Source organism: Chrysemys picta, chromosome 4, assembly GCF_011386835.1.
Source record: "Chrysemys picta bellii isolate R12L10 chromosome 4, ASM1138683v2, whole genome shotgun sequence".
In the NCBI taxonomy this organism is placed as follows: domain Eukaryota; kingdom Metazoa; phylum Chordata; order Testudines; family Emydidae; genus Chrysemys; species Chrysemys picta.
Window position 1 is genome coordinate 122,140,526 of NC_088794.1, and position 26,584 is coordinate 122,167,109.

The 26,584-nt window shown below is 45.4% G+C and overlaps 1 protein-coding gene and 1 long non-coding RNA gene across 2 annotated transcripts in view; one reads left to right on the forward strand and one right to left on the reverse strand.

The window, feature by feature from the left end:
- KCNK10 (potassium two pore domain channel subfamily K member 10) overlaps positions 1–23,342 on the reverse strand; it is a 100,873-nt gene extending 77,531 nt beyond the window's left edge. Inside the window, exon 1 of the mRNA XM_005285359.5 lies at positions 22,732–23,342. Within this exon, the coding sequence (XP_005285416.1) occupies positions 22,732–22,783 (52 nt within the window). The 5' untranslated portion in view covers positions 22,784–23,342. The remainder of the gene's footprint in view (positions 1–22,731) is intronic.
- Positions 23,335–26,178, forward strand: LOC122174518 (uncharacterized). The gene is made up of 2 exons (XR_006176479.2): positions 23,335–23,607; positions 24,247–26,178. It is a non-coding gene; the product is annotated as an uncharacterized LOC122174518 (long non-coding RNA).
- The last annotated feature ends 406 nt before the right edge of the window (positions 26,179–26,584 follow it).

Below are 26,584 nucleotides of genomic sequence, written 5' to 3' on the forward strand. Positions count from 1 at the left end.
GAGAGGGACAGTAGAGTAAAGTTCCATTCCTTTCTTCCTACAACTCTCCTCCGCTGGGCTTCCTCTCTTTATATTAACCACCCTGCTCCATGCCAACTAAGCTTCATCTTTAATTGGGACTGGCCCACCCAGGTGCCTTAACTGAGTTCTCCAATTAATACTTTTATTACTTGTGTGGGGTGCATACCGCATCACATGCCCTTTTATAACCATCCCATCACCTATTAATATGCAATGTGCCAAGGTTGAGCAGCATCGTGGATGCTAGAAGGAGAAAGCCAGAGAGCAGAAAGAAATAAGGGAAAGTGGTTGCACCCACAGATACGCAGCCATGGGGAAGTCTAAATGCTCTGAACAGTCCATACAGGCTTCTTGAGTTGGCAACTTTTCCTAAAAATCAAACAAGGCATTCCTCAAACTAAGGGCAGCCACATGGACAAAGCACTATAAATCAGAGATGTAGGCCTTGTCTGTAACTCCCTACTTTTCTTTACTACTATCTTAAACAAAAAAAATCACTGATCTCCTGCACATTAACCACCCATCCTGTCCAGTTGGCTGGTTGAGACATTAGAGACCTGAAAGGAGTCAGAAAAGTCATTGTCATCCCCTTCATCATCCTAAGCTAATGGAGCCTGAGAAGAACATTGGGTTTTTGTTCCGGTATCCCCATTCCTCACAAGGGAGACGGACTGGCACATTGATCACATTGGGACAGGCCAGCCCCAGGCTGGCAGGCTCTGAAGACAGAGAGCTCACCATGTCTAGGAGAGACACCTCCACTGGCAGCCACAGGCACAATCATGTTCTGCAGGGGTCTACATAGTTCCATCATCAGTCACAGCCAGCAGCTCGGGGCTTCCATGGTCTCTTTTAATAACAGTCCCAGGTGAATCTGCTTCACTAACCTACTCCTCACCCCCATCTCCAGAATCTGACTCCACTTGCTTGATGAAAAAGGGCTCTCCAGAGTCCAGGACCCACTTCTGTCCAAATGGCCACATCGGGGTTCCGAAACTGTATGGAGGGCCGGGTAGGGAAGGCTGTGCTTCCCCAAACAGCCTGGTCCTCTCCCCCATCTGCCCCTCCCACTTTCCGCCCCCCTGACTGCCCCCCTCAGAACTCCCAACCCATCAAACCACCACCCCCCGCTCCTTGTCCCCTGAATGCCCCCTCCTGGGACCCTCTGCCCCAACCATCCCCACGGGACCCCACCCCCTATCCAACTCGCCCTTCTCCCTGTCCCCTGACTGCCCCAACCCCTATCCACACCCCCACCCTGACAGGCCCCCCGGAACTTCCACACCTGTCCAACCTCCCCCTGCTCCCTGTCCCCTGACTGCCCCCTGGGACCCCATGCCCCTTATCCAACACCCCCACACACGCTCCCCACCCCCTTACCATGCCACTCAGAGCACCAGGACTGGCAACCGCGCTGCCAGGCCAGAGCCAGCCACGCTGCCGCGCAGTCTAGAACACCAGGGCAGCCGGCAGCTCTCGCAGGTGCCCTGCCCGACAGGAGCTCGCAGCCCCGCCACCTAGAGTGCTGGCGGCACAGCGAGCTAAGGCTACAAGGGAGGGGGGACAGCAGGGGAAGGGGGACAGCAGGGGAGGGACCGGGGGGATAGCCTCCCGGATGTGACCCGTAAGCCGTAGTTTGCCCACCTCTGATCTAGGGCAAGAGAGAATGCAGATCCCAGTGGTGCAGGCATAGACTCTGTCTTCTGCTGGCCCGTTGATGTCCCAACCTCCTCTCTTCTATCCCAAGGCCCTGTAATTGTGCTAGGGCTTCCAGAGTCAGCAGGCAAGAACCTCTCAGGTGGCCCAGCTTACCACACATTTCATAGTGTCTGTGGTGGCAATTCTTCACAGCTCTACGGTGCTTTAGAGCCAGGTTCAAGGGCTGCTCAGGGCTATTTAAAATCTCATAAACCTGGAGTCAGAATGGCATGACGTGCCTCCCATCTGGACTTTTATTGCCTAGCAGAATCAATCTAGTGGCAGAAACTACCTTCCCACAGTGGGAGAGAGCAAACACCAGGGTGGCATTGCAAATGAAGGAAGACACTGGAAAAAGGGACTTCAGTGGCAGTAGTAATCAAGGGGAAACTGCAACAAGACTCCTTGACCCAGAGTCCCTCCTGAACCAAGCAATTTGCAAACTGCTCCTATGCTAGGAAAATCATGATAGATTTCTTCATTAGAGAAGCAGATTATATATTCATACAGTCAATAACTTCACCTATCCTCAGGAACATGTCTTCCATAGAGCAGGAGACAGCAGGCACACACCAGACCTCATGTCTACAAGTCAGAGTGCTGAACCCCTCTGAAGTAGATCTCATAGTGAACCCCCCTCGCTCCTCAGGAAAAGAGGGAGGGGAAATAACAATACAATAGGGTGCGTGAGCCACACACTGGTGAACTACGGGTTAATGAGCAGCTCTGGGCCCAGAAGGCCCCACCCAGCCTCATCTGCTGGGCGTGCTCACAGTGGGGACTGAACTCAAAAGGGAGCATCTCAGCTCAGTCTAGATGGACAGGGCAAGGGATCAGTTGTGTGCTGCAAGATCCTACAGAGAAGCTGCTGGGGCTAGGCCCTATGCCATTCCACGACAGGCCCTTCACCCACAGAGACCAGGAATGATGGGCTGCAACTGATAGAGGCAAACCCTCTGGAGTGAGATCAGAGAGAACTCCAGGGTAAATCCAGATGCAAGCCAGAGGTTCTAGGGGAAGAACTGAAGCCAAGGTAGGAAGTGGCAGGGAGCAGACCTAAGGCCCCTGGCTGCACTGTTCACTACTACTTACAGAACCCTAGGTTGGTGGAGCAAAGAGGGATTGGGTTCCCCTACCCCCAGCCACTGACAATATGGCTGCTGACTCCTGCCACAAGGTGGTGTTGCCAGGTTTGGACTCCAACTGCCTGACATTGCAAAAACCTCATGCTCAGAAGCTCCCACAATCCCCAGAGTGTGAGTGTCTTTTTCTCTCAAACACTGTATCCTGGCAGTTAGGGCATTAGGCTGGGATATGAGAGCCCCAGGTTCCAGTGCCTGCTCTACCTGACAGAGTGATCTGAGCTGAAGAACTCTGCTCTGAATCAGGCAGAGCAGGGACTTACATTTGACAAGGTTTGTTCCAATGCAGAATGAAACCAAATTTTGAGACCTCCCTCAAAAGTTGCTGTGACGTGGAATTGTGTAGTTTTAGTCATGTCGGTCCCAGGAGCTTAGCGAGACTAAGTGGGTGAGATAATAACGTTTATTGCACCAACTTCTGCTGGTGAGAGAGACAAGCTTTCAGGCTCCAAAGCATGTCTCTCTCACCCAGAGCAGTTGATCCAATAAAAGATATTCCCTCACCCACCTTGTCTCTCTTGTTATCTTCCAGTCATAGAATCATAGAATCATAGAATATCAGAGTTGGAAGGGACCTCAAGAGGTCATCTAGTCCAACCCCCTGCTCAAAGCAGGACCAATTCCCAGTTCTAATACTGAGCGGAGACAATATGGGACTGAGAGCAGAGGTGAAAGTAAGCCGGTACGGCATACCGGCAAGAGCCACTACGCCATGCCGGACCGGACCGGCTTCCCCAGGCCAGTGATTTAAAGGGCCCGGGGCTCCCTGCAGCGGTCAGAGCCCCAGGCCCTTTAAAGCGCTGCCCAAACCCCACTGCCAGAGCCCTGGGGTAGCGACAGCAGGGCTCCAGCGGTGATTTAAAGGGCCAGGGGCTCTGCTGCAGTAGCGGAAGCCGGAGCCCCAGGCCCTTTACATTGCCCCTGAGCCCCGGGGCTCCCAGCCACCTCTGCAGCTGGTAGCTCTCTCTGGGGGTGATTTAAAGGCCCCAGGGCTCCCAGCCGCAGCCAGAGCCCCTGGGCCTTTAAAGCTTGATTTAAAGGGCCTGGGTATTTAAAGGCCCCGCCTCGTCCAATTGAGGCCACACCCCCTGCTCAGGACTCTGGCGTACCAGTAAGTCCTTTAAGTTACTTTCACCCCTGACCGGGGGGGGGGGGGGGGGTCAAGAGAACTAGGTTGTTTCACCAACCCTTTCTCCTATATACTTTCCTTGTGACCTTAGACAAATCACTAAAGACCAAATTTTCAAAAGTGGCCTCTAATTTTAGGTATAGCAAAAAAAATTGCAGGGGGGAGGAGAGGAGTTCCACAGCTTTAGGTGCATGGGATCTGTTTTAGAGAGGTGCTGAGAATCTATAGCTCCCATTGACTTCAACTGAAGTTGTGGATGCCCAGCATTTCTGAAAGTCAGGCCCATGGTATCTAATGTTGGGCACTCAGACATTGAGGCACTCAAATAGAGACCAGTTTTGAAACTGAGAGCTTCTAGCTTTCTGAACCCCAGGTTCCCACATAATAGGGAGGCTAGAGTTTAGAGCCTGCAGCTAGTCAGTAAGGCCCCACTCCACCCTAGGGACTGAGCTGTAAACAGGAAGAGAAAGCAGAATGAGAGAGAGAGACATAGAAGGCTGGTAAGTTATAGATCTAGTAGTGGCATTTGCTCCCTGAAGCACCTGGAGACAAACCTAACATGATGAGACTTGGGTGCAGAATGTGAGTTTGGGAGCCCTGAACCTGGGGCCAAATGGAACAATTGTCGTAATGGTTCCTGTACTATGACTTGATGGTGGTAATGCTTCCTGGCCTGAAGTTTATTAAAGGGATATGGCATTTACCCAATATGTGCTGGCGTCCCCTTGTCCTGGGCTGTTAACCTGAAACTTATTGCTGTTCCACTTGAGAGTGCCACACTGGGCTGCAAGGGGTTGGTCAGGGACTGCCAGCACCATTTCACTATGGAGGGCACTGAAAAAAGGTATAAGTGATACAAACCAAGACTACCTCTAGATTTACATAAACTTGCTTAGTCTCACCTCCCATGCTATGGGCCAAATTAGAAATATCATCTTAATATAAACTATAATAAACTCTTACCACTGTATAAAGCAACAGAGAGTCCTGTGGCACCTTATAGACTAACAGATGTATTGGAGCATAAGCTTTCATGGGTGAATACCCACTTCATCAGATGCATACCTCTGTATGATATCTTTCATCCCAAAGTATTTCACAATCTGGTCACTAGACAGTATCACTAAAATGCAGCCATCAGCACCAGTGCTCAGGGGAGGACGGGGGACAACACCCTTCCATGCTCTCCCCAGAAAATAAGCTCCACCCATGTGAATAGCCATAATGAGACTCCACTCACAGTAGATTTTTCAGATGTTCAAAACATGATCATGTGCTGCTTGGCTCCACTGGGCTTTTTGAGCTTGGTTCCCCCTTAGTGGGGTTCAAATACACCTCTCCACCGATATAACGCGACCCAATATAACACGAATTTGGATATAACGCGGTAAAGCAGTGCTCCGGGGAGGGGGGCGCGGGACTGCGCACTCCGGCGGATCAAAGCAAGTTCAATATAACGCGGTTTCACCTATAACGTGGTACGATTTTTTGGCTCCCGAGGACAGCGTTATATCGGGGTAGAGGTGTGTGTCCATTGGCTCTACTAGGCTTCTTGGGCTTGGCTACTTCCTGACTGTGGGGGTGGAGGGAGACGACAAGTGGTGGTATCTACCAAATTCCACTCACTTGTGGCACCAAAATTTACTCACAGTAAATTGTGCAGATCTGTAACTCTCCATCTCCTTTCTTACAAGAGGAATGAAATAGCTAACAGTATCAATGTTTAAATTATCGTCACTGAAATGAATACGGCAATTTGCACCTCTCCAAGTTATTGTCCCAGGCTTTCTGCAGATTCATCCTTCCTTTGGTTACATTCAGCTCACATTTTTTAGGTTTTCTTTATAGGTGTGAAGAAACCTTACTTTTTCTCTTAAATTAATACTGAGATCCTGCAGAACAAGAGAGTGGCTTCAGAGAAGGTGCACTAGCTGTTTCCAAGCCCTGCCAGCATGAGCATACCATGCAACAGTGGTAGAGAGAGGGAAAATACTGCCCAAGGACACCAGGTAAACCCCCTACTTTTACGCTAGATGCCGTGGCTCTTTAGAGTCTTCACAGAGCAGACAGAATATCTGTTTTAAGGTCTTGTTCCAAAGAACCCCATGCAGCAAACTGCATGGTACTCAATTTGTCTTCCTCAAAAAGAAGAAGGGCTTAGTCAGTCCTGCTGGGATATGAACATGTGGAACCAGCAAGTCTAGGTATTCAAAACATCATGTTTAAAAACACTAAGCTGACCCTCTGGTATAGTGTTGCTAATATATGCCAAATTGCTTCTCAATAGGATGTTTTTCAGGAGGATAATTCTTGTTACTTTTTTTGTTGATTACATTGTCCATTGCCTTCAGCAAACACAAAACAATTTGCAGCTGGTCACCAACAGTCTAGTGGCTCTCAGGCAACCATAACCATGCAGGAATTGAAAGATAATTCACCCCACATACGTTTCAGGGCAGCACGAGGAATAAGCAGAAGACAATATCTACATATTTCTTTCCCAGGAGGAATATGATCATTGTCTAAGATGACATTTTGCTTCATTAAATTCAGACATTTTTAATAGTCCCATAAAAATATTTATAATTATTTTTAAACTACAGCCTGCCTAGACAAAATGTGTTTGATTATAAGGAGACATTTACATCCCATTCCTTATCCTTTAGGCCTCTGCTTTCAGTCATGCACTGACATGGCACCAAAAAGTCAATAATATATTAAATATGGGGATCTAGCAGTCACCATACAGATACTGCAGTTTTTCCAAATATGCATTAGCTTAGATGCTTATTTCTTACAGGCGTGTGTTCTGAGATCCTGAATATGGAGCATAGCTTAACTGAAAAGGGAAGGTTTTACTTATTGGCAACAGTTCTGTCTCTGTGCCTACATTGTTTTTCAAAGTCTCCATGGACTCACTTTAGCAAAAGCCTCTTTCCTTTGTAGCTCTTACCACTTAGAGCAGCCTCCCTGTGTTTCTCCTCTTTAGGTCTCCATCTCTTTTCAAATCTTCTCTTAAAACGGAAGCAACATACCCAGACCCAAACTCATCTAAACACTACTAAACATTAAGAAAGTCTGGCTGTTATCTCTAGAAAGCGCTAAACCAAAACCCCGGATACAAAAAGCCCCAAACTGGCCAATATCACATATGGACCTGAAATTTGAGGCTCAGAACTATCTCTGTAAAATTAGCAAACAAAAATTATATTTATTAGTGGCAGTTAAGATTGTGGCAGAAGGCTAGAAGGCTTTCGCTTCCATCTCCAACAGCTACCCAAAAGCAATAGGTACCCCAGCTTCATCAAACTTGCACTCTCATGCAAGATCTTGACAGTGACCTTGTATCCTTTGATATCACTTATTGCAACAGATCAGCACATCTGACCGGCTTGCATTCCAGGCATTTGGGAAGGTTTTCTGCCTTAACACTGCTGAGGTTGCGGTCATGATGTTTATGAATAACAAAGGTAGTAAATTAATTTAACATCAGTTAAAAGCAGTAAGATTTGAACTAGGGCTGTCGATTAATCGCAGTTAACTCACGCGATTAACTCAAATTAATCACAATTTAAAAAATTAATCACAATTAATCAGTTTTAATTGCACTGTTAAACAATAGAATACCAATTGAAATGTATTAAAAAAATTTTGATTGTTTTTCTACATTTTCAATTATATTGATTTCAGCTATAACACAGAACACAAAGTATACAATGCTCACTTTATATTATTTTTATTACAAATATTTGCACTATAAAAATGATAAACAAAAGAAACAGTATTTATCACTTCACCTCATACAAGTACTGTAGTGCATTCTCTTTATTGTGAAAGTGTAATTTACAAATGTAGTTTTTTTGGTTACATAACTGCTCTCAAAAACAAGACAATATAAAGCTTTAGAGCCTATAGTCCACTCAGTCCTACTTCTTGTTTGTCTTAGCGACTGGCTGAACAAGTTTGTTTACATTTACAGGAGATAATGCTGCCCTCTTCTTATTTACAATGTCACCACAAAGTGAGAACAGCCATTCGCAAGGGACTTTTGTAGCCAGCATTGCAGGGTATTTACGTGCCAGATATGCTAAACATTCGTATGCCCCTTCATGCTTCGGCCACCATTCCTGAGGACATGCTTCCATACTGATGATGCTCGTTAAAAAAATATGTTAATTAAATTTGCTACTGAACTCCTTGGGGGGATTTGTATGTCTCCGGCTCTGTTTTACCCACATGCTGCCATATATTTCATGTTATAGTCGTCTCGGATGATGACTCAGCACATGTTCGTTTTAAGAACACTTTCGCTGCATATTTGACAAAACGCAGAGACCAATGTGAGATTTGTAACTATCTTTAGAGCACTTGACCCAATGTTTAAGAATCTGAAGTGCCTTCCAAATTCTGAGAGGGACAAGGTGTGGAGCATGCTTTCAGAAGTCTTAAAAGAGTAACACTCCAATGCAGAAACTACAGAACCCAAACCACCAAAAAAGAAAATCAACCTTCTGCTGGTAGCATCTGACTCAGATGATGAAAATGAACATGTGTTGGTCCGCACTGCTTTGGATTGTTATCGAGCAGAACCCATCATCAGCATGGACGCATGTCTTCTGGAATGGTGGTTGAAGCATGAAGGGACATATAAATCTGGCATGTAAATATCTTGTGACACCGGCTACAACGGTGTGCCATGCAAACACCATTTCTCACTTGCAGGTGACATTGTGAAAAAGAAGCGGGCAGCATTATCTCCTACAAATATAAACAAATTTGTTTGCCTGAGCAATTGGCTGAACAAGAAATAGGACTGAGTGGACTTGTGTGAGGTGAATTGAAAAATATAAACAAAAGAAATAGTATTTCTTACAGTGCAAATATTCATAATAAAAATATAAAGTAGGCACTGTACACTTTGTATTCTGCATTGTAATTGAAATCAATATATTTGAAAATGTAGAAAACATCCAAAAATATTTAAATAAATGGTATTCTATTATTGTTTAACAGTGCAATTAATCACAATTAATTTTTTAATCACTTGACATCCCTAATTTGAACTCCTAGCAACCACATTCCTAACTTATGGAACTGTCTCGTAGGTACAGCAGTATTTATCAAGGGCTGAGCTCGCTTAGTTTGTTTTGTTTCCTAGGAGTGAGTGATGGCATTAGCACCACAGCAGATTTGTTGTAAAATTCAGTGGCTTGGCCTTGACACACATTTTCCATTACAGTTAATATGTTATAACATGCATTCTAGACAAATAATAGCAGTGAGGAGTAACAAGGTGGACAAAGGCCAGGTCCCAAGACAAGCATGTTAAATTTCTTGCAAAAGGGATACAAAGAACAATGAGACAATCCAGTGAAAAAATTTGCCAAAAGTTGTGATTTTACATCTTATTGTTCGCTGTATCAATACATTTGTTCATCAAACCCCCATGAAAAATTTGAATGTTACCCAATGTGTATAGTCTGTTTTGGTTTTTGCCATTTCATTGAGATTTTTACAAAATAAAGGTTTAAAGGTCCTACTAAACTGAACTCTAATGTATCTGTCTCTTTCTCACTTAAGCCTCTTAATTTCTCTCTCTGTTATTGGTCTTACAACTCAGTACTTTATTCACATATAATGTTGTGAACCTTTATTTTCTGTCATTTACACCAGGCAACTCTTTATTATTTAAAGCATTTGAGGGCAGTTTGTAATCTGTGCAATTTTGATGGTATGCAAATTGAGGAACCAATGCTGCTCCCGTTGAAGAAAATGGTAACAACTATTGATCTGATCAGGAGCTGGACTGAGCCCTAAAGTCATATTGTCAAGTATTTGCATACTTCTGCTTGAAGCTAGCATAGTTGGACATTTCATTAGTACAATACATCTGTAACAGGTCACTGACTCACCGGCGTGGCACCTCCTGCTGGTTGCCTCAGGAATTAGCTCCTCAGCCTCAGAGTATCCCCTGCTGGCCAGTGTCTCACCTGCCACAGGCCCAGCATCCCTCCCAGACCCCGGTGCCCTCTTATCTTGGAGTGCTACCCCACAGCAGCACCCCCACACTCTGGGTTTCCCCTCCCAGGGGAACCCCCTCCCCCTATGCCCACCTTCTCTTAGTGGCTACTGCCATTCATCAGCTAGCCCCCTCTCACTGAGGCAAACTGCAATCTGTAATGGCCACTCATCATTGGCAAGGGGGTTGGACCTGCTGCCTTTCTAGGCCCTGTCTCCCAGCAGCCCCAGTACCTCCTTTGGCCTTCAGCAAGGCTTCAGCCTGAGCCTTCAGCTCCCCAGCTCTGTCTACCCTTCCCCAGCACTGCTCTGTTTCAGATGTCCTGTGCTCCCAGACAGCTACGTCCTTCCCACTCCAAGGCTAGAGTGAGACTCTCACAGCTCCTAACTCACGGTCCTCTTATCAGGGCCAGCTGTGGCCAGCTACTCATTCACCCTCCTTCAGCTGCTGTCACTCCTTTTATCTCAGGAGTGGGGTAACGGCCCAGCTACAACATCCCACACATAAACATACATAACTTCCTCAGATTTTCAGTGAATCAAGAGCTGCCTCTCTACATGTGATTTCACATATCTTTCATCTACAGCAGAGACCCAAAAGCTAACTTCAGCACTCAGAGATGGCACTGTATGGATTTGTAACATTGTCTGGGGGACTTTCAGTCCAAATGCAAATTAATGGATTACTCTCATCTACATGTGGCAAAAATAAGGATAATATTCTTCATTTAAATGGTAATCCCTATAGACAATTCCACTGTTCTCCATGTCTCCTAGGCTCACAGCCCCCGACTCACCTTTGATTTCTATTTTCCCCATTTTCCCTAGTATCCAGTCTGTGATTAAGTCCTATTTTTCCCTCTTCATTTTAACTAACATTAACCCTTTCCTCACTATCCCCATTGTGAAAATGGACCCTGACCAAGCCTTGGTCACCACTCCACTTCATTACTGTTGTCTTCTCCTCTCTGGTCTGCCCATTACTTCCTCCTCCAGACTACCCTAAAAGGTGCTGATACTGTTATCTTCCTCTCCTGCTGATCAACCTCATCAACCTCTCTTTCAACTCCTTTTTTGGCTTCCTGTCTGTTACCACATCACATTCAAGTTCCTCCATCTGCAAGGCCCTATGTAATCTTGCCTCCACATGTATCACTGCTGTCACTTCCCCATTATCCCTCATTTGCTTCCTAAATATCTTCTAATCCCATCACTTTACTGCTCCTTTCATCCTCTCTCCTCACTATTGCTTTTGTACCTTTGCTCACATAGTCCTCTATATTTGCAATAGCCTCCTCCCTGTGTAACTCTCTCCTCCTTCAGCTCCCTCCATAAAATGCACATTGATCAGGTACAATATAGTGTTGGGTTATCTGCTGTGATTACAACCACCACAAATAAACTACAGGAAAAAAGAGGCAAATATTTGTAATGCAAATACTAAGCTATATATGTACCACTGCCCTCTTCTGGTTAGATCCAAAACTGTTCAACTGGGTGTCATGGGTTCAATTCTGTGATGCTAACAGCAATTGTCCCTTAGCTCAGGCACTAGGATCATGAATTTCTAGGACAAGAGGATCTGAGTCTGTGACTCTAAGCACCCCTGTGTTCAAACACTATTGCAATATGCCTTGTGAGGTATAATTTAAAAACTAATAACTCACTGATCAATATTATTCTTGTGTGATATATGTATGTTATGTAGTAAGAGTTATGGACATATGCTGAAATTATCACTAAAGAGTGTTTAAACCAGATATGTTGGGGGGAGTTGGTAAACAGGTCTGCCCTAGACAAAGGAATGTGTATTTGATTCCCTGACCAGCTTGGTCTTCAGGCAAAGTCAATGAAGGTCCATTTTTTTACATATTAGGTAAACAAAGCTATTAAGCTAACAAGTGGGGGAAGAAAGAGCACGGAGCTTCCTTCACCACCAGACTCCATGTTGCCTTCCTCACAGGTTGGATAAACCAGCTCAGTGCTGTGTTTAAATGAAAGGGTTTTCTTTATAGGTGTGAAGAAACCTTACTTTTTCTCTTAAATTAATACTGAGATCCTGCAGAACAAGAGAGTGGCTTCAGAGAAGGTGCACTAGCTGTTTCCAAGCCCTGCCAGCATGAGCATAACCTGTGATAAGCATTAGGAGAGAAAGAAAAAATTGTTGACTATAACTTCAGAGTCGAACAGCAGATCCAGCATCTGAACGAGCAGGAAGTTCTAGATAGATAGATATAACAAGCGCATGGCCACTTAGGGCTTCCCTATTGTTACTGTGCTATATATCCTGGTCATTCAGAATATCCTGGTGCTAGTAGGGCTAGAACTCTTATAGGTTCAGGGTACAATCCAGATTCACGCGCCGCTGCTCGCCCTCCCTCCCAGGTTCTCAAACCTGGAAGGGAGGGGGAGATCCCGAGCGGCCGCGGCGCGCGAAACAGCTGATTCACGCGCCGCTACTCACCCTCCCTCCCAGGTTTGAGAGCCTGGGAGGGAGGGGGAGACTCTGAGTGGCCGTGGCGCGTGTGCCACTTCTCCCCCTCCCTCCCAGGCTTGAGAGCCTGTGGGGAGGAGGCAGGGCTGGGGATTTGGGGAAGGGGCGGAGTTGAGGCTGGGCCGGGGTAAGAAAAAAATGGGGGAGGGGGGCAGCCAAAATTGTTTTTGCTTGCGGCGGCAAAAATCCTAGAGCCGGCCCTGCTTGTCTCATCAACTTGAATTCTGGAAGAAGGAAATAAAGATAGCTGCATGAACATTCTTCATCTCTTTGCTGTTTGGGATCTCACAGGGCTGGAGCTAGGAAACAAAAGCAGAGATCCCTGGGCCATATAAAAGACATTTGGTGCCGAAAGATTACTACATCTCTGTCACCTTTTGGAATCATAGACTGTAACTCATTTGTGTGTATATGTTGCCTGCTTTAACCTGCAAAAAACTCTTTTTTTCCTAGTTAATAAACCTTTGGTTAGTATACTATAGGACTGGTTACCAGAGTTGTCTTTGGTGTGAGACCTAAGGTACAAATTGATCTGGGGTAAGTGAATGGTCTCTTGTGACTGGAAGCAATCTGAATATTTTGTGATCTTTGGCGTAAGTGACCATTTATCACTAATTCCAGCTTTCCTCGGTGGCAAGACAGACTGGAATGCCCTAGGGGACTGTCTGTAACTCCACAGTAAGACTGATATAGTGCTTCATGAGTTCACATTTGTTACTAGGTTGGTGAAATCTAAGTGTAGAACATACCACCAGTTTGGGGTGTCTGCCCTGCTTTTTGACAGTCTGCCCTGAGGTTGGCACTCATGGTTGTGAGCCACTCCAGACAGCACGACAGCCTCTTTAAAATTAACCGTCAGAAAAAAGCAGCAATCACAGCACGTTGTACCTTACACTAGAGTCAACATTAGTTTAACTAACACTAACAATACAAGAGGTTTCTTCCAAAATCATACATCAAGGAATAACCCAGTCCTCCTATCTGCATTAAGAAAACCAACAAAAAAACTGAAGCTCCAAACGTGTGTGAACAAAACTGACTTCCTGTCGTTGTAAAATACTGAGATAACCCCACTTCCGAAATGCTGTGATCTGGAGGCTCCAGTGTGCAAGGAATGAGGCTGTTTAGCTCTTTCCGAATTGTTGTAGCATTTGAACATAATACTGCTGCTTTTCACTTATACAGTTTCTTCCAGCTGTGGACCTCAAATTGCTTTAGAAAAGTTAATTATATTTCACAACACCCCTGCCCAATAGGTAAGTATTAGAAGCGCCACTTTTACAGATGAAGAGGGGGAGAAAACAGAGGCACTGAGAGGTTATGGATCCACAAAGGGACTTAGATGTTGCAACACTGAATATCACGGTCCCTAACCTTTTGGTGCCTAGAAAATCACAGGATCAACAATGCGATCCACAAAGCCTAAGTGAGGTGCCTAGATTCTCTATGCAATGAACAGGGAGAGAATGCAATCCACAAAAAACAGCACACTAGGTGGGAAACTGCCTAAACTAGTCAAAAGCAGATGCTAAGCCCCACCCTTCTCCTGGAGATAGGAGCCTAAGTCCAGGCTACAAGAAGGTGCCTATCTCTGCTTAGCCATCTACAAATGGGAACCTGGCGCCTGAGCTCAGGTGGCTTAGGTGTCTGTCTTGCTCCACACAAAACCTCTGGAGGAGGAGGTGCCCACCTTATAACTTTTATCCCAGTGGTTAGAGCATTCACCTGGGATGTGGTAGACCCAGGTTCAATAATGATAGAGTAATTGGAATATGGAGACTGGACCCAGGAGCTACCACCTCCCTCCCTGGTGGGTGCCCCAACCCTGGACTTCAGTCATTTTCTCTCTTCCCCAATGGTCCAGTCCCTCTGCTCCAATCACTTTCATGATTTAATACAAAGTGGAACAGCTCCAACAGGAGAAACAGAGATCCCCACATCAGAATATCCCATAGATCAGTGGTTAGAGAACATACCTGAAAGGATTTGAACAGGGGCCCCACATCTTTCTCCCCATCTGGCAGGGTGGCAATTGTATGTGGGTCTCCCACATCCCAGGGGAGTGTTTTCACCACTGGGCTAAAAGTTATAAGATGAGCACCACTTCCTCCTCCAGCCAGATTTTGAATGAGACCTGATCCAGCAGGCAGCCCCTGAACACACCTATCCGACTAGACCCCACACACTGTTTAGGTGGAGGAATGCCTATCTTCACCCGGTTTATGAATCACTCTGAGACTTAGGCCTGGTCCACACTAACCCCCCACTTTGAACTAAGATACGCAACTTCAGCTACGTGAATAGCGTAGCTGAAGTCGAAGTACCTTAGTTTGAACTTACCGTGGGTCCAGACGCGGCAGGCAGGCTCCCCCGTCGACTCCGCGTACTCCTCTCGCGAAGTAGGAGTACCGGCGTTGACAGCGAGCACTTCCGGGATTGATCCGGGATCGATTTATCGCGTCTAGACAAGATGCGATAAATCGAACCCAGAAGATCAATTGCTTACCGCCGGACCCGGAGGTAAGTATAGACGTACCCTTAGGTAGGAGACAGGTGTCTGGCCACCTAAAGTGAGGCAGCAGTGCGCATGCCCAGAGGCAGGAACTTAGGCACCCAGGGAACCTTTGCCCTGAAAACTTAGGTGCCAAGTGAGTTTAGGTGCCTACAAGGTCCAGCAGGAGTTTTATTGACACACTGGAGCCAAAACTGGGACTTATGTGTCCACAGCTGGGGTTTAGATGCCTGAATATCTCTGTGGATCTGGGCCTATATGACTTACTGGAAGTCCTGCAGTAAGTCACTGGCAGAATCAAGGAATCCTTGCTCTCAGTCACTGCTCTAATCTCTACAGAGCTCTCTCAGCTTCTTGATTTATTACTGAGTTGTAGTCTCCCAAATACATGAACTACTCTTACACAAAAATTGCCTTTGTGAGAGAACCCAAGGAGTTACACTATAGCTTCAGTGGATCCAGCATGTCAAAAAGTTGCATTGGAACTGCACATATAACCTGAGTTTCAAAGGGCTTTTACAATCCCTGTCATTTGCATGTATATTATAGTTTCACTATATTTATTTGTGCAAAGGAAGCTGGGCAGTCTAATGACTGCACAATGTGCTACCAGCTCCAAGGTCAAGATTGAGCTTGGCCTTCTGACTACAAGGAGCATCACAAAGGAAACACATTCTTCCCCTGGAGGGGACAGAGCACCTTGCATCACTCTGCAAGGCATCATCAATTCAGGGATGTGTTTGGTGGGTTTTGAAAGGAGTCACATCCAGCCCTCTTCAGTCTGAAGGACATTCCCCTCTTAGAAGGTGAGGAAAAAGAGGGATCCTCGGTGCTTAGAGGAAAATTACTTTGGAGCATTAAAATCAATACCTGAAAGGGGCACTGTCAAGTCAAATTTGGTTCCAGTTGTAGATTTGGTTAACAAAACTATCTTTTACCAGACCTAAATCAATACAAATGTTCCTATGGAAATATTTTTTTCAGTTATTCCAATGGAAACTTGTTTTAAACAGACAAATATTGCCTTGCAGTGTCTGTTAATTATTAATAATAATAATTTTGTCGAGGTAGCACTCAATGGGATCAGAGATCTGTTGTGTTGCCCTTTTTAAAAATGTATATGAAAATACAGTCCCTTGTTTAAATTGGAGTTTACAATCTAATTTAAACAAGGTACAACAGGTACATGTAACAAACAGGAGGAATGGGGGAGGGAGGATGAGAATCGCAATTATAAGGATAAGTATCTGCAAAAGCTAGCTAGATGTACAACTTGATGGTCTAAGACATTTACATGTGTGTGGTGTGAGACCAATCACCTGACTTGCCACTGACTTCAGTGAGCATTGGATCAGGCTCTTGATTGCCCAAAATGAGAACAGCATGTGGTAAACAAACAAGCAACTATCAGTAATAGGTAACAGATGTTTTATAAAGCCAAGATAAGTAATTTTAAAAAAAATAAGTGAAGCCAAGTAGGGAGAAGAGCCAAGTTCCTGCTGAAGTCAGTGGGCCAAATTCTCACTGACATTAAGGGCCTGATCCTGAGGTACCTACCTTTTTTTATTCATTCTTCACATGATTTATGTTTCCTTATTTTATAGCAAGAACAGCCATACTGGGTCAGACCAATGGTCCATCTAGCCCAGTATCCTGTCTTCCGATAGTGGCCAGCTGCTTCAGAGGAAATTAACAGAACAGAGCAATTATCAAGTGATCCATCCCCTGTTGTCCAATCCCAGCATCTGGTAGGCCAAGATTTAAGGAAACCCAGGGCATGGGGTTGCGTCCCTGACCGTCTTTGTTAATTTATCTAATTCTTTTTTGAACCCTGCCATACTTTTGGCCTCCATAACATCCCCGGTCAACAAGTTCCACAGGTTGACTGTGCATTGTGTGAAGAAATACTTCCTTTTGTTTGTTTTAAACCTGCTGCCTATTAATTTCATTGGGTGACCGCTGGTTCTCATGTTACGTGAAGGAGTAAATAATACTTCCTTATTTGCTTTTGCCACACCATTCATGATCTTATAGACCTCTATCATATCCTCTGTTAGTCATCCTTTTTTCCAAGCTGAAAAGTCCCAGTCTTTTTACTCTCACCTCATATGGAAGCTGTTCCATAGCCCTACTCATTTTTGTTACCCTACTTTGTACTTTTTCCAATTCTAATCTATCCTTTTTGAAATGGGATGACAAGAACTACATGCAGTGTTCAAAGTGTGGGCGTACCATGGATTTTTATAGTGGTATTATTATATTTAGTGTTGTATTATCTATCCACTTTCAAATGGTTCCTAACATTGTGTTAGGTTTTTTGACTGCTGCTGCATGTTGAGCGGATGTTTTCAGTGAACTATCTACAATGACTTCAAGATCTTTCTTGAGTGGTAACAGCTAATTTAAACCCCATCATTTTGTAAGTATAATTGGTATTATGTTTTCCAGTGTGCATTACTTTGCATTTATCAACATTGAATTTCATTGGCCATTTTGTTGCCCAGTCACACAGTTCTGAGAGATTCTTGTGTAGCTCTTCGCAGTCTGCCTGGGACTTAACTCTCTTGAGTAGTTTTGTATCATCTGCCAATTTTGCCACCTCAGTGTTTACCCCTTTTTCCAGATGATTTATGAATATGTTGAACAGTGCTGGTCCCAGTACAGACCCCTGGAGGACTCTGCTATTTACTTCTCCCCATTGTAAAATCTAACCATTTATTCCTACCCTTTTCTTCCTATCTTTTAACCAGTTACTGATCCATGAGAAGACCTTCCCTCTTATTCCATGACTGCTTGCTTTGCTTAAGAGCCTTTGGCGAAGGACCTGTCAAAGGCTTTCTGAAAGTCCAAGTACACTATATTCACTGGATCACCCTTGTCCACGTTTGTTGCCCCCCTCAAAGGATTCTAATATTTCCCTTTACAAAAGCCATGTTGACTCTTCCCCAGCAAATAGTGTTCATGAAGGTGTCTGATGTGTTCATTAATGTGAATTTTAAGGCTCCCTAAAAGTGCCAGCCTATTTAAATCCTGGAATGCTGGACGGAGTTCCTCAAAGCAATAAAAGGGCCATTCCCAGAACTTAAGTGATTACTGGGGCCAAAGTGTGAAAAACTGGGCAGAGGCGTGAAGGTGCAGCCTGGGCAGTGACAGCACAAATATCCCGCACCATACTACCATTATGTGGCATCCCTCCCCTGGAGGTATCACCTGGAGGAGCAAATGTATGATTCAGTTTCCACAATTCATTCCTTCTTTGGCGTTATGGCTGAGAAACTGAACAGCCTCCCATTTGCTGTCTGCTAAACACTTGCTTTCTCTTCTGTCAATTTCCACCTGTATACACTGTATACCCTTTCAGAAAGTCTTTTCATGGTACATTATTTGGAGCCGGGGGTGTTTGTTGTGTGGATAGAGAACAACAATTTCATATAAGCCCAAAAAAGAGCCATTAGATGGTAATTTATTTACCTATCTAAATATTTGCAGTGCAACCAGTGCTGTGGTATCTGAGCACTAATTCATTTAAGTGATTAATATCTTGACCTGGATTCAAACCAGCATCCTCACCAGCCCCCGATTCATGCAATCCTCCATTACAAGTTCTTTGGCTTTTGGAAGATATATGTCATTTCTGGAAAACATCATCTGGGATCATTTGTTACAAAATTATCTTGAGAATAACTGTATGTTTCTAAATATAATGCTCATCACTCGCATTATAGCATGTTACATCTTCCAATTGCTGGCTTGCTAGCAAAGAAACATAAATGGGTGTACTTCAGATATTGTAGATCTATAAAGGTACTTATGTGCCTAACTGCCACTTTTGGACCCTAAATCCAACATTTAGGTACCACTGAGATCCTCAGAGTCCCTATTTAGCTGCCACCTAATGCTGTGGGTGCCTAAATTCCCTAAGTGCCTCAGTTTCTGTAGGTAGGCATGTGTGAAACTGCTTAAATCCTGATGCTGCCAAGCTGCTTGGCACCTGGTCTCACAGCTAAACCGTGGTGGGAATCTCAGTCTAGGCATTTCCTCCCGACCCCTCGCCGCTGATCTCATCTGTGGGGCCCAATCCAGTAGGTGTTCTCTGAGCATGCCTACTGGATCAGGCCTCACACGAAAGATGACACTGGGCACACAAATCAGGAATAATAGCCTAGAGGTCATAGTACTCACCGGGGATGTGGGAGATCTGTTTCAAGTTCCCCCCTCTGCCTGATTGGAGCAGGGTCTTGAACCTGGTGTCCCCATCTCTAATGTGATTGCCCAAGCCCCCCCTATGCTATTGAGTATTCTGGGGTGGGTCTTTCGGTCTCTCCTATTGAAATGGTTCCACTTCATATAACTAATTAAATATTCATTGAGCTAGCAAGAGATTGGGCACTCACCTGGAATGTGGGAGACCCAAGTTCAAGCCCCTGCTCCAAATGAAGCTGAGCAGGGATTTGAAAGCAGAGCTCTCATATCCCAGGTGAGCTCCCTGGCCACTGGGCTGTTGGCTGTAATGGGTGCTTACTCTCTCTGATTTCTAATGAGAAAGGACAGACCTGGCTTTGGCACTTAACTCCAGGACAGGGTTCAAAGCTGTGAATGCTGAGAGGAGATTGGTGCCTAAACTACAATCCTCGCCATCTCCTATTGACTAACTTAGGCTCCTGGCTTCGGGAGATCCCATTCTGAGTATCTAACCCGCTTCATGCATCGTACGGGAGCCTGGGCACCCAGCTCAAGGCTGAGGATTTAATTGGGCAGCAGGCACCTAAAAGTTAGGTATTGTGACACCTAAATCGCTTTTTGGATCTAACCCCAAGTGAGTACAATATTCTGGTTAAATTCATGCTAGACAAAACTGTGGTCCTTATGGGTTATGTGTCTGACAATCAGAACAAGGCATATTGAACTGACATGCATTTAAATGCAGCTAGATATATGAAGCTACTTACTGATGGAACACCAATCACCTGTTTTAATAGTTAAGATCTCTTAATCCCTTTCACAGCCTTCTTACTGACAGATTTTCACATGTGGATCTTTAAAGTATGTTTACACTGCAGCTGGGAATGTGCTTCCCAGTGTAAGTAGAGAGAGATGCTAAAAATAGCATTGTGGCTGCGGGGGCATCTCAAGCTAGCCACCTGAGTATGTACCCAGCAGGTCAAGCAGGTCCCATAGCTAGCCAGAATTACTGCCCATGCTGCCATGGCCACACTGCTATTTTTAGTGCCCTAGCTCAAGCAAAGCTGGTGCATGTCTGTTTACCCAAGCTGGGAAGCACACTCCCAGATGCTGTGTAGACATATCCTAAAAAGTGCTATCTTTAACTCCACAAACATTATGGTATTCAAAGTCTTGCCATTCTTTTGCATATATATGCATGCAGATCACCAAATGGATAGCATCTATCTGTGACCGGATGGGTGTGGTGACATCTTTTATAGGGCCAACTTCTATTGGTAAGAGAGAGACAAGCTTATGAGTTTACACAAAGCTCTTCTTCAGGTCTGGGAAAGGTACTCAGAATGTCATAGCTAAATACAAGATCAAACAGATAGTTTAGTCTCATAGTTTAGCATATCTGTTTGATCTTGTATTTAACTGTGACACTCTGAGTACCTTTCCCAGACCTGAAGAAGAGCTTTGTGTAAATTCAAAAGCTTGTCTCTCACCCATAGAAGTTGGTCCAATAAAAGATATTACCTCACCCACCTTATCTCTCTAATATCCTGGGACTAACATAGCTACAACAACACTGCATACAGCATCTGTGGCTATAAGTCTAATTAATTGTTAGGGTACCTAGAGCTTTTGTATGGGCAGTTTTTATTTTATCTTCTTTTCAAAACTGAACCCTATGGACTCAGACCTGCATCCCTTATTCACATGTTTAGTTCTTCAATGGGACTATTCAACAGAGTGCATGTTATGGGAGTACTCATGTAAAGGTTGGACCCAAGATGTTTTCCCCTACTAATATTATCCTTCACAGGGCTAACATTTATCTATTTCCTGTGTTTGTCATTAAGCTGTAAATTAGCATGCCTTTTTTTGCTCACTTCCTTGTTATACATCAGCATCCTTGATGCCTGACTGATGTCTGTACAGTTGGGGAAAATAATAGGCCCAATCCTGCAGTCCTTACTAGGGATTCAACTCAGGAAGGAAGAAACACACCATCTGTGCTGGCTGGTTTTCGCCCGATTTGGCAAATTGAGGGTTTGGATGCACGTGGTGAGTTGTGACCAACCACTTGTTGGAGGGACCCACGCCCCCAGAGCTGACTGCCAGATAATGGAGCTGTACACAGGGTGCCATCATAATAGCACCATTCCATAATTCCATATGTGATTTTTTGTTGATTTTTTTTTTCAAATTTTTGGTGCAATTTCCAGTCAGATCAAATTCAAAAAAAGAGACAGCAGCAAATAAACAACAACCAAAGATGCTGTTACACTCATTCTACAAGTGCTTACGCTGCCAAATTCTGCCTTTCAGAACACCTGATGCTATATAAACATGGACTTATTGAGATAAAATATTTTAAGAGATACTGATGCTCACATTCCTGTTGTGAACCACAGGGTGGGTTTTTATGTGTCTATTTCAGCTTTCACCATATTAAGCAGGTAACAGTGCTTAAACTAAAGCTTAATGTTCTATTATTCAGACACTACATCACTCTTCAGCCTGAGGATATTGATCTCATTTTGGTTGGTCTGAACTAGGAGAAATGTTTTGAATGTCCCATTTTGTAGCTAAGCAGGGTGGAGTGGCAGAGAATCAAAACCAGACCCGCAGAAGAAAGACCAATAATCCAAGTCTATGCCATCCTTTCATAGTTCCTCTGAGCGCTATTAAACAGCTACTGACTGCAAACCTGGACATATGGCTTCAAGTTGTTCAGATCCTCTAGTGATCGTTTATAGAGAGATTGCACGTCAGTATGCTAATGATCAGGACCCTTTCAGTCACTTAGCCAATAGATCGTATACAAACTGCCTCGGGCGCTGAAAGTATTTAAAAAGAAACCCACACACACAACTTGGATCGTTTTACAGCAAACCACCGCACTGGCGTAGACATATTCCCCTCCCCCCACACCAACACGCTGAAAAACTAAGTGTAGAGTTAATCAATCTACCAGCTTCTGCTGATCGATTGTTAATAGGATGGAGTCAGGCGTAGAAAGGTCCCTTTGGGCTCCATTATTTAACATGCCTTTCCTGCTGCCCACTCTGTAGGGCATATTGCAGTAGCCTTTTACCCCAGCTGCCTGCGGAGAGATATTCTCCACCGAGGACACCAGAGCCAGACGTCACCTCTGTGTCCACCCCTACACCACCCATGTACTAGAGACAATGATCACCAGAAACAACAAAGGAGCCACGCATAAAATAAAACAAACAATGCACCAATGCGGTGAACCCAGCTATCCCAGACAAGTTTGAAATGGAAATACTAAAATACTGGGGGGGAAGGGGAATAGGTCACATCGGGAAAAAAAGGTTTATCTCGCTTTTCCTTCCCCCAGATCCTAGTAACATTTCCGAGCTTCAAGACACCGGTAAGACTAAATGAGACAGACTGAGCAGTGCACATGGGAAGCAGGCTGTAAAGAAGCATCTACTCCAATTCCGACCCAAACACTTTCCTCCCAATCACACGCAGGAGGAATAATAATACCAGCAAGAATCATAAAGTCAGGAACACCAACCTTGAGGATCCCAGTTCACCTGTTTCCTTGGAGTCTCGATTGGAAATTTCATCGCTTCCTTTTGCACAGGGAGGGAAATGAATTAAATAAATTTCCCAACCTTCCTGTCTCGGTGCTGCAGTCAAACAAATTAATTTCAAATGATGGGCAGTCTGCGCCGTTTGACTGAGGGAAACCGGTGGTTGCCAAGCAAAGAAACATACAATACAAGAGGGAAGGTGGAAAGAGGGAATGGAGGTTTTAGGGTTGGAGAGTAAAGTGGGGGAGGGGAACACCCAGATTGGGGAGGGGGGGAATAAAGTGAGAGGGGGTCTGAGTGAAAGAGGAAATACAGGGGCTGCACTGAGATGGGGCGTCAGAGCCGAGGTGTTGTTCGCTCCCGAGCGGGGTCCTTCAGCAGCTGGCTCGCCCAGTCCATTTGGAGCTGTTCCGGTAGTGGTGGTGGGCTGCCCACTGCAGCATTACACATTTGACTGGTGTACACGTGAGGGTATCACAGGCTAGCGAGACGCAGACCTGAGGGTGGCAAGGAAAAAACAGCCAGCCTTGTTCCCTCCTAGCTGCTGTGTCTGGTGAGAAGGAAGCGCACACACACAGAGACCCCCGCCCCCACTCCACTCCCTCCAACCTCAGCACCGCCAAGAACCAGCCCAGCTCTGCGCCAGGCACTAGTAGCAAACAGAGAAGTCATCCGGCTGATGTGGGAAGCTGCAGCAGCATGGCTCGTGGGAGGGTGGGGGAGACCATCCCATCTGAATGCAGCAGCGGCTCGTCGAGTGGCCAAGGCGAGGCAGCCAGGAGGAGGAGGAGAGCGCTCTATGGCTTTGGTGGGAATCCCGGGGAGCTCCTTCTCTGCCCGGCTGGGGCAGCGGCTCGGTGAGTTCGAATGGGAGCCAGCAAGGCAAAGGGAAATCGACTCCCTTTGTGAGGAGAGCCCAGGAGCTCTGATCGCAGGGTGCTCCGGGTGGAGCGGGGAGGGCTCTCGGTGAATACTTACTAGATTCTTTCCCTGGAGGAGGAGGAGGAGGAGGCTGCAGTGTGTTGTTTGGTGGAGTTTGCAGCCGGAGACACGCTTGACTAGCTACTAGCAGCAGCAGCACATGGCAGGAGCGAGAGCAGCGTTGGGAGTCCTTGCAGCAAACGGGTGGGCTTTATCGTGCATCCTCCAGCCCAGTGTGCTAGGTGGGAACCTCACAGCAGGGGCAACATGACAGAGCACATTCCATCCAGGACCCTTCCCCTATCCGCCCATTTTAAGATACCTACAAAGCGCTGGCACCGGCCAAATCCAAGCCAGAGCCAGGCGGTGAGGTTCAGCTGGCTCTTGAGTAGCCCTGTGGGAAGAGGAGGTGAGCAGAACTCGATGGGAGCTGTGTGTTCCTTTGCCCTTCAGCGCCCTGAGGGGCCCCGGGGTGGGGAGACGGGGACTCTTGGGCTGTATTTTCTGTCGCAGTTACTAGACACCTGCTGTTCGCCTGCTAATTCTGCATCCTTCCTCCTCTCTCCCTGCTCCAGGTGACAATCCTTTGACATCCAGCCAAAGATAGGTGGGCCCCACTCACCTCCAGGAAGGAGTGGCTGGATCTTGAGCTAAAATCACAATATTTGTGTTGGACTCTCCCACAGAGGGGTTGAAAACGATCGGAGTCCCTCCATGCGCGAGGTTAACCCTGCGCTGTCCCCTTTCTTTGACAGTGGAGACCGACCCCTTGTTGGCACGGAACAGTCATACTCTGAAAAGAAATGGGGGTGAATAGGGAGGGGGACCAGCTGGCTTCCTGAAGCCTTCAAACTTCCAGGGCGTGAGTGTCTCAGCAATCTAGATCTGCATGGTAGATTTCAATCATTAGGGGCCTGGCTCTGCCAGGGGCTGGATCAGAACCCCCACTCCCTCCATCAGGGGTACAGGAACAATCCGTATAGTGGGGGTACTGAGAGCTATTGAACCAAACTGTAAACCCTGATGGTGGAAAGCACTTCAAGCCAGGGGGTGTGGCAGCACCCCTAGTTCCTGCACCCCTAGTTCCTGCACCTATGCCCTCCATTGCCAGGAGAGAGGTTCCCAATTCAAACCTGAGCCAAGCTGGAAATTGTTCATTTGGCCCCATCTCTGTTGTTGAACGATTCCCCTCTGCGGCTGCCCTGCTGAAGCTGCCCTGGTTACTGCGCCCGGGGTTAGACCTGGGTAAGTGATAACATGAAATCCCTGTTGTAGAAAACCAAAGTTTAATGAAGAGTGTGGCGGCCAAACTTTCTCCTCCTGCAAACTGCAGTTCTGGCTAGTAACAGAACCTGAATTTTGTTTTTTAAAATCAATTTCAGAAGCATTTGTAAATGCCCGAATCTTTGTCCACCACTGAACAAGAAGAAAGAAAAACCAATAGTGTGGCACCTCTTTAAGTTTCTTTTGTCTGTCTGGGGGGGAAAGCCCCTAAAATGAGACTTAAGAAACTAGTTTAAAGTAGCGCAGCAAGTTTTCAAGGAGTTAGGCCGTTGACTTCCTTTCTTTTCCCTAATCTCAAGTCCCCTGCAGTTTGTGGTGTGTTGAACAAGAGGAGAGGAGGTTGCTGTGAGGGAAGACATGGAGAGAATGATAATGAGCCTGTTCAGTCAGACTTGAATTTAACATGAGTGCAGTGATGACACCAGAAGCAGGGAGTATTTCCTGGGAAAGCGAATCCTGCTGCATTCTGAAGAGGCTTTGGGATTCCTGTTGACATTACTTCAGCAAACTGAATGGAAATAAAACTCAAATTAGGTTTTACATCTGTGCTGTACAAACGTGTTACTTTGACCATGAATAAGAAACTTTTGATGATTCAGGTATGTCCTTGCTTAGGCAAGCTGTTGAGAAGAATTCCAAACCCAGTGTCCACACATCACTAAAGGACTAATGATGCCATGCAAAAGTTTTTAAATGAACTTTTGTGCTGTTACCTTTTACTCTCTAGCACTCATGAAAGATGCCATCTTGACACCCCTGGAGATTAAAGCCTTTATTTCCCCCACAGAACAACCCAGCAAGCTTCACCCCCACACCTGTGAACTAGAAGTACCACCTTTAGCTATCTCAGTCTCCATAGCCCCTTTACTACTTCACCTTTCTGCTATGACTGCCAGCAGTTGCTGTGGTGGATTCTGTGCTGTGGACATCTGTCCTCTGAGAACTAGACTGAGATCACCAAACTCATTTTACAGAGGCTACTGGAAAACCAACAGCTTTCAATTGCTGCCAGCTGGGGATGGATTTAAATCTGTAGCCTAGAGGTGAACATTTCATGTACTCCATTACCAAACTCCTGAGACATCTGGACCCTGATTGTCAGTATTATCTTATGAAGAGGGATTTTCATATGTTCATATTCATGTTTTAGTAAAACTGACCTCAGGGAAGTGCCTATATATTTTTGACTTACAGTATCTTAAAAACTCTAATTTTATAATACCACATTCCTGTCTCCTGACTCTCACTGTTGTAAATGCACTTCCCAAACAGCATCTGCAAACTCCATATAAACATTTGTCTTGCTATCAGCCATATGGTTTAAGAGACTTGTGGCAAATCAATAAGGTTCATTTAAAAATACAATCAGATACTGAACCACATGATGTCATATAACTTCTTTGCAATTAGTTACCATGTTATGAGCAGACAAATCTTGCTGAATTATTTCAGTGCCTCAGGACTGTGATTTCTACTTAGGGGACCAAATTGATACCTGGATGTAACTTCACTAAAAATAAGGGGGTTACACCATGGATGAATTTAGCACAATGAAATCACCTCTCACAGCCTATGCAGCTGTTGCATAGGAACTTAACAGTCATCATATGTAAATATGAGACTTTTCAC